This window comes from Pocillopora damicornis, chromosome 2 (genome assembly GCF_964200805.1).
Source record: "Pocillopora damicornis chromosome 2, jaPocDami1.2, whole genome shotgun sequence".
NCBI lineage: Eukaryota > Metazoa > Cnidaria > Anthozoa > Scleractinia > Pocilloporidae > Pocillopora > Pocillopora damicornis.
The window spans coordinates 6,501,794-6,510,737 of NC_142671.1; the positions used below are offsets into that span (position 1 = coordinate 6,501,794).

The 8,944-nt window shown below is 35.7% G+C and overlaps 1 protein-coding gene across 1 annotated transcript; it reads left to right on the forward strand.

The window, feature by feature from the left end:
• The first annotated feature begins 1,584 nt into the window (after nt 1–1,584).
• On the forward strand, nt 1,585–8,172 carry LOC113683060 (synaptotagmin-7). The gene is made up of 4 exons (XM_027200256.2): nt 1,585–1,771; nt 2,487–3,259; nt 5,566–5,680; nt 6,480–8,172. The coding sequence occupies exons 1-4, from the start codon at nt 1,732–1,734 to the stop codon at nt 6,785–6,787; spliced, it is 1,236 nt and encodes a 411-aa protein (XP_027056057.2). The 5' UTR covers nt 1,585–1,731; the 3' UTR covers nt 6,788–8,172.
• Nucleotides 8,173–8,944: the final 772 nt, after the last annotated feature.

An 8,944-nucleotide genomic window follows, 5' to 3' on the forward strand; every position in this document is an offset into this window, starting at 1 on the left:
ATGTTGACTGTTGTTGTTGTTTTTTGTTTTGTGTATGAGTACGCTGTTCTTTTCCTCTGTGTCTTAACATTTCTGTCTTTCACTTAGCTTCTTTAATCATATCAAGCTTGGTCTTACACGAGTCGAAACTGGCTGAGATATTCATTGTCATTTTGTGCATTCGGCAGTTTTGTTCCTTTGAGAATTATATCTTGGTTCGGTACTGCTTCATTTGAAGGTTATTATAATTATCGTCTCCTCGACAGTGAAAAGTATGTCATCGAAATAAATTGATGTGATCTTATTACGAGATTACAACATAGATTTAGCTTGCGGAGCAGAAGCTTGATTTCATCAGGAACAAGCTGATATTTATATAATATGGATTGGATGGATTAGAAGGTCAACGGCAACACCCATAAAATACACGTAACGAAGGTTCTGCACGTTAAAAAAATTACCAGTAGATACGAAGTCATCCTGAATAAAAAACTAATTCACCCTGAACTAAATGACAAAAGAACTTGAAGGAGGCTGCAGATTAAATTGCCGTTCCTAGAACTTTTAAGAAATCGCGTGTAGGCAGCAGTTAAGTGAAATTCGATACGAAATGCCAGTGGTGAAACGACAGAAGAAAGGGCATCATTTACGACACTTAGTCAACACAACGATCTTACTTATCGAGCTTGAACGTTGGTCAAGAAATATGACTTAGCCTGGTTAAGTGTAACTTCCTAAACAAGCACAAAACAACAAAGTATATGCACAAGAGGATAAAAAAAACAACAAACGACGCAATCAGGGGGGAGGAACTTGTTAGTCGGGGACGCATGAATATTCGTCGCAACGGGGGCGAATCGTAAGGGAGCAAAATCTTTGATTACGTTTTCACGTAGCTGTTTACAAAACGAGTTCTTCGAATATGCGGAACCTCAAAACTACGTCAGTTCTACGAGGAATAAATGTTTCGGTGAATATTTTTTCCTTTGAGCAGCTCTTTTATTTACCTCCAAGGACATTTTTGTGAATAGTTTAAGCAACGCCCACGACAGTGAATCGAATATATCGTACTTCTAAGGAATACTTTAATCAAAATGTTTCTGAACGAATATCTAACGATCTGTAAAGTCTGACTCTAACAAGTGGAAATAACGGTTAGTTTTTTAAGAAGTGTCTTGATAATCTCGGGTCTATCGAAAGAGTTACATTTCATGGGTCAGTGCGTGTAAGGAAGGCGGAATTTTGGTGTAACCTCTTTGTCCTCATGCACCGCAGGCTTCACTTAAATGCAGAACACCTCAAAGAATATACAGTTTATTCCCAAGCGACCATGAAACATAGAAGAGAAAATTAAAAGCTTTAAAGTTTTTTAATGAGAGTTTGATGACAAAGTGTTGACTACAGTTTGCCCCGCAGACATGAGGCGCTGGAGGGCAAATCGACCACAATTGGTCTGCGACAGACGCGTTTCAGTTAGCAACACTAGTAAGGGACATGCAAATTTGGCGCGAGTTTTCCGCTTTGATTACAAATTCCTTTTATTATCTTTCTGCCAATCAAGCTTAAGTTGCCATGGCGAATAATAAAGTTAATGATTATGCGGAGGTGAAAAAGTCAAAAAAACATTAAAACTCGTTCAAAGGTATCGCAACGACAATTTAGTGGTCGATCACTGGGATCGGTTCTGTCAAAGCACCAACTCAATGGATGCTGCGGAGAATTAAGAAATATGCGTAGATGTAACGCTGAAAGATGATTAGTCTCTATCAACACACTTCTCATGAGAACACAGGCGAGTAATAATGTAAAAGTTGCTCTTTGATTTCAATTTAAGCAAATTCAACACGAGGGCCGAGAACTTAACAAAACAGTTTTGTTCTTTATCATCTGCCAACGATGATGATGATTTAATACAAAGCCTTCGCTCTGAAGTCGGTCAAAGTTTGAAACCCCTTAACGTAATGTGTGAATGGTAAAAATAGTGTTTAGATTTAGAGTCTCCTTTGAATATTTCCTGTGGCAAAATAACCGACGGCATCGACATGATATGGGCCACTGTTTATGTAAGGTTATAAAGAGTAGAAGTTTTGAGCACTTGACCAAAGAAACAAAAGATTCTTCGCTTTTTTCAGAAAAGGACATCGCGTGAAAACTGGGTAGTTCGTTGGAAGACGTTGGTCTAATTTCCACCGGAAGCAATCAACCTTGAAATGTCTTTGTGCGTTTAAATGGTTTTCTATTTCGCTCGTATTTCAAAGGGATTTTCGAACGAGTGATTCGAAAAAAAGAAAAGGAAAAAAAGAGCGTTATTCCTAGAGCCTTTAAACATATAATAAACAATAGCAACCGCAGAAAACTAACTTAAATCTTGGATGTTTCCAACGGTCAAGTATACATCAAATTCAAAATATTGCTAGACGGAAAAAGTAAGTTTATTTTTTCCCTATCGAATATCATAAATAAACTTTATCTCTCTCACTCACGCTCTTTCTCCTTACATTCTACAGTTTCTTACGGTTCTAACGCACTCGCTGTAATAGCCAGCATTGTTTCTCTTGGAAGTATAGTGGTGATCTGTTCTTGGTGTTACAAATGTTGGAAGGGATCAGAGAAGGATGGAGAGAGTACAGAAAGCGACTATGATTCATCATCGGACTCTCAACTCTACGGAGTCCCAGGGCACAAATACCGTGCATTTGCGAAATACTCGACGCTGTCGGACGTTTCACCGCCTGAAAAGCGCATTGAATCGCCTGGGTATCCGAAAAAATCGTTAAAATTTTCTCAGCCGCCTCCACAAGAGTACGATGTACAAGCACCTCAGCCGGATATCTCAAACTTTGTCATCCCGCCAGAGCCTCCTTTAATCGATCAATCATCGACCAAAGAGGACCTCGGAAAGGTTTACTTCTCAATTAGCTACGATTCCCAAGAAATGGTACTCACGTTGAAAATTATAAAAGCGTCCGGACTTCCGGCCAAAGATTTTAGCGGAACCAGCGACCCGTTTGTGAAAATTCTGCTGCTTCCAGATAAAAAGCACAAAATGGAAACTCGAATTAAAAGGAAAAATCTCAACCCAACATGGAACGAGGTTTTTAGATTTGAAGGTTTCCCTCATAACAAGCTATTAAGTCGAACGTTGTATCTTCAAGTACTGGACTACGATCGTTTTTCTCGGAACGATCCCATAGGAGAAATTGAAATCCCGTTGAGCGATATTGACTTGGGGCCAATGACTCTGACTTTCTGCAAGGATCTACAACCCTGTAAACGCCAGGTAGAGTGTCAATATCTTTCTTTGGTGGCAAAAAAATTCATTTCAACATTATCTCGTGGTTTTCGAAAATTGTTTTTATCTTCCCAGAAAAAAGGTTTCTCTAGAGACTCTTAAAATGTTCTGATCGTTGTCGAAAACACATTATTAGCACTTCGCGTGTACAGCTAATTAATGCCATAGGTTGTTTTCTTTAATTCCATGCTCGATGTGTTAATTTTTGTAAACTGGGATATTACCATGTTTTCGCAAGTGAAATACAAAGAACCGACTTAATTGCAGATGGACGTCTTATCGCAAACTACTCATCTGCTTATGACAGATTTCATGAATGAAAAATCCGCGATGTTTTCATTACGTGACATTTTAATTCCATGCAGTAAACTGGTGGAAGTTTGATTTACTGCTATTGCTCATTTCGTGTATTCGGGTAATTTTTGTATTTACAAGACATCCTTCGCGTTAATACAGATATAGCTTTTGGTCACAAAATATACATAATTTAAACTCTTATCAACATTTACCGCCGGCCAAAGGATATTAAAATAGGTTCGCTGAATATTAATCCCTTATTTCCTTGACCGAAAATCTCTCGATTAGCTAATATTTTTTTTTTCTGTCACTGCCTAAAAGATACTTCGTGGAACAGATTATTTTGGAGAAAACTTGCGCAAAGTTTTGTCCATTACTCAACACGATGTGTGTTGTGTAAAATGAACAGAGTAATAAATAATTTACAAAAAAGAATGGCCCACCGTTACACGTATGAAAAGTAAGATTATGGTTGCCCAGAAGGCTATTTTTCTTCATTTTTTTTCTTAATTTTACATATTCCGGAGACAAAATAATTTTGATAAAATTATAGCTGTACCATTAGCGTAAAAGCTCTGCTAAGGAACAATTTTAACCCTCCTTTTCTTCTTCAAATCTGCCCTCTGAAATTAACAGGTTTGCCATTTGATGTTTGGTTATAAAATGAAGCCAATTTGTAAAATAACATTTAACATGGAATCGATCTGATCCATACTAAGATGTTTCAAAGTTTTAAAGTGTCTCTAAGTTTGGGCAAAAGAAACACACTTTTCTCTGCATTAGGAATCAAATTTTATTTGAACACCAGATGGCCATCTGTGGCACGATCATAATGACTGTATTGAAAAGAAGTCATTATTTTTTTATTACAATATAATGCAAAACTGGTGAGAGGAAATAGAATGGGATGATTTTTCATTTTTCAGGAAATATTGATTAAAAAAAATGCCAAAATTGAAAAGATCTTGAAAATAAACAAGTAGATCTTTACTGATATGCAGATAATCTAATCTTCAATAAATATGCATAATATGCCAAAACACTTTTATTTCCCTTTGAGCCAGTTTCTGATTAGGTGGAATAGTAACTTCTGGACGAACATAGAAGAAATTCTCTTCATTATTATAACAAATATCTGCTATCAAGGAATCTTGTATGGTGCCAGTACTATTTAAAAGCTTTTGAATAAGAGGTTTTTTTAAACTAATATCTTTAACTCTCACAAAGTAATAATCCTTGAAAGATGGCTGTTTGAATTTGTCCAAAAACCAAAATTAATCGGTGTACTATTGCAAATTACTATTGTTGTGGTGTATTATGAAAATGATGAAACAAAACACATTGATTTAGCTACCCAAACAATATTAAAAGGTCTTGAGAAAATTTGAACCAGTGACATCTGAACTGAGGAAAATAATAAGCATTGTTTATACATAAAATTTGATGTACAAAAAGAGTTTTTTGTGATCTAGTCTTCTATTTAAGTATCTGTCATGGCCATTCTTCCCAGATCCTTATTTACTTTATTGATGGAAGGTGATTAGTAAACAGGAAGATAATTTAAATGAAGTAATCAGGATTTCATGAAAATATTTCCCTGTTCAGTTGGTTTCCTGGCAATGAACCCTCACCCATTATGTCCTTGGCAAACATTCATAATACATTGTGACATTCATAATTTATGGCTTTATCAACATAGTAGAGTTGTTAAAAATTATTTTTATTTATAACATGTTGACTTGTCATAAGAGTATTTCTATTGGTCACAAAAATACCAGCTGACCTAACATGCATCAAAGTCAACTGTTTTACTTCCAGTATATTACAAGTTGGTAAATACAGCAACAGAAACCGACAAAAGTGCTTGTCTGAGATTGGTTTGATGTCAGTCCATTTATCAACATATAAATTCTTCTTATTCATAACTACACATTATACAATTCTATCTGGAAGAGATTTTCATTTTGTAATAGTGATTCTGTCTTACTCTGTGACAGGAACACCTGGGAGACCTTCTTATCTCCATGATGTACCAACCCACAAATAACAGAATTGTGGTTGTTGTCATGAAAGCCTCAAAACTAAAGAAGATGGACTTCATTGGATCATGTGGTGAGAAAAAATACAACAATTATGACTCTAGATGATCAAGTTTCTCTTTGAACCAAAAAAAGCTTTTAGGTCCTTTACACAGCTCATTATGGAAGACTGTGTTAGAAAAAAGTCATCTGAGAGTACTGCTTTTTTGAGCAGTTTTTGTTAAATATTACCCAAGACCTCACATGTTGATTGGCTTCTGTGATGTCAGGCTTGATTACAACAGTCATTTAGTTAGTGGTGGGACCAAAGTTCATTTGTTGAATTGTTTAGGTGAAACAGATTTTTAATACAGTTATAAAGTTAATTAAAGAAGGATTGAATCTGCTTTTTTTGAATGTACTGCAACTTCCATTGCTGTTCCTGGGCAGGCCCAGGCCACTTGCAAACTGCCATTTGACAACATAGTCAAGACTGTATAGAGTTCAATAGCAAAGGAAGTTTAATATTCAAATATTTCTGGGAAGCTGACAGAGATATAGGGTCTCTACTTCTTTCGAGGTATCACCAGAGTCTTTTTATGAGAAGAAATCACAAATTTAAGGAAGCATGTCCATGCCTTAAATTGGGTTTAAGTAAGTGTATGTTGGGGGGGGAGGGCATTGTGCAGCTGAAGACAGGAACTTTAAGAGGTACAATAGAAAACAGTATGTCAGTATGTCTGATTTATAAGGTTACATAACTGCTTGCATTTTGTAAGGGAATGGTCTGAGCCAAGGGTGTACTTTTTTTTTTTTTTTTCCCCCAACACTTGTTGGTCTTTCCTCATTTGTATCTAACAAGTTTCATGAACAACATAATCAACATTTTCCAGATCCATATGTTAAAATCTATTCCATGCATGGAGGGAAGAGGTTAGACAAGAAGAAAACAACAATAAAGAGGAGATCAAAAGATCCTGTGTGGAATGAATCCTTCATATTCTATGTTCCAGTTGACAAGCTTAGAGACATAACCTTTGTCTTCACTGTTATGGACTTTGACCGTATCACACAAAATGAGATGATTGGCCAAATAATCTTGGGATACCGCACCACTGGCAGCTCACTAAGGCACTGGACTGAAATGATGGGTAACCCCAGGAAGCCTGTAGCACAATGGCATAGGCTTCAACTTTACTAATAAAACTGGAATAAAGTTTTGGGTGGTGCTTAACATTTTTTGGCAGGAATTTTCCTGTCAAAGAAAAACTAACAACAAAAATAGTACTGCAAAGTGAGATCAATTGTTTAAAAAATCAATAAGAAGAGTCTACATATCAAAAAGTACAGAAAATTACAACTTTTAATTGCTGGTTTGAAAATAGAGGACCTATTTTTTTTCCTTATGACAACACAATTGCTCTTCCTTTTTTTTACCTTCTGATGATGAACAATGATAATGAACAGAAGTATTACTGAAAAATACCTAGATCTGTATTGTTCATTTGCTATAAAGATACAATGCTAACCACAAGACCACACACCAGGTGAAACAAATCATACACTAACACAAGTAAAAATAGCCTCTGGCAAACTTCTTAGTAAGACAGATGGACACAACTAAATTTACTAAAAATACTCGGTACAAAAATGTCTTTTGATCAATGATTCATGACTCATAAACAGATCTTAGTCATAAGACAAGTGACATTTAATAGGCAAAACATGTACGTGCAAGACGTGTAATTTCATCTCCAACAGATTTACAGAACCTTCCCCCACTTCCTTACTATGCTTTAAGAACATTTTTATGCCTACACAATTTTTGGAAATCCAGGGACAAATAATTTTGTCAGAAACTTTCAAAGTGAGTCAAAACAGCTGTTTTTCTTCCTCCCACACAATTATTTGCCCTTGGGTCTGCAACAATGTGTCAAACCCAAAAAGACGATTCTAGTGGTTTAAAAAAGGTATACAAAGGCAGAAATTTCCTTGACACTACAAAAACATGACAGACAGAAGAGTTTATTAATAGTTGATACATTCCTCAAGTTTTTAATTTACATTCTTCCATTCCTGTAAGTTTTTGAAGATTCAATTTGATGTAGTTTGTGGTTAGGTAATGCTTAATTGGACAATGTATAGAGATTTTTTCTTAGGTGATTCTTCAAGTATAAAGTTATAAGATGAAAGGCGGTAAAAATATCCATGTTGGCAAATGTCCATTTTCTTCAGATTATTTTCACAATTACTTAAATTCCTCACACATTTAAAGGCTTAACAGGTTAAAAGGTTAAATTTTGAAGTGTTCTTTAATTATCTTGGCAGACCTCTTCGATATCAGTACCACTTTTTAATTACGTCTCTCCATTTAAAGATCTGTTGACAAGCTAACAAAAATTTACATGAAACATGAACTCTAATGGAATCTACTAGATTATTCTTCCTGTCTGGGTAGTGATCATACAGCATAGCAATTACATACCAGGAGTAAAGATTTATGGAAATGATGTATTTTTAATTTCAGATTAAATTAAAGGAGCATTGTGCTCTGTGGTGGAATAAATTATATTGGATTACGTGTAATATAGATCTTTTGTCATCATACTTCCTGGCCCTGACTCATGTTTACTTCTTTAGGTCACCTCCTGTGCATATAAAAAGAGCCTTAAAATAATTTTGGGTATTCGCATTGAGGTTGGCATGAAATGGGTGATTCAGTTTAGGATGACATTTGTACACAATACAGTTAATTCTTTAAGGGATGAGCACAGCTGCTGAATCAAAAGAAGCACAGGAACAAGGGAGGGAGTGAGCAGATTAACACTGCACTAAGTAAACTAAAGCCATGTATGAGATTACAAAAACATTCTTACACAAAAAAATGTGAAGATAGATTTCAACCATTTGTCACAAATGCCGGAAAAAGAAGAAAATTAAGTCCCCTCGAGAATTCAAAGCAAAGACCTTTCCAATATCACAATCAGTTGCTCTGCTGTGAGATACAAAAAAGCCCATTTGAGAGCTTAGCCATGTCTTGGGTTCATATGTGACAATCATATTGCTCCCTAATAGGATCGGCAACATCAAAGGCATCTTCATTTGATGACAAGCTTAAAATGCAAGCACCATTTCATCTATTCATACAACTGTACAAGAGAACTTTAACATTCTTTTTCACCCCACCATTATACTTTTATTTCATTCACACCAGCACATTTATAAATACTACTTGTGATGAGCGCTAGCACCACATGAACTAATAAATACCTGAAATAATATTTACAACCCATCTGCCCTCTATTAAAACTTAACCAATGCTCATTCTATTTAACTTCCTATGGAAAGAGGGAGGGGC

Excerpts from the sequence above, each read along its gene's own strand:
- LOC113683060 (XM_027200256.2), top strand. The coding sequence starts at position 1,732 with ATGATTAGTCTCTATCAACACACTTCTCATGAGAACACAG. Across the intron at positions 3,260-5,565 it reads TACAACCCTGTAAACGCCAG|GAACACCTGGGAGACCTTCT; the intron begins GTAGAGTGTCAA and ends ACTCTGTGACAG. Across the intron at positions 5,681-6,479 it reads GGACTTCATTGGATCATGTG|ATCCATATGTTAAAATCTAT; the intron begins GTGAGAAAAAAT and ends AACATTTTCCAG.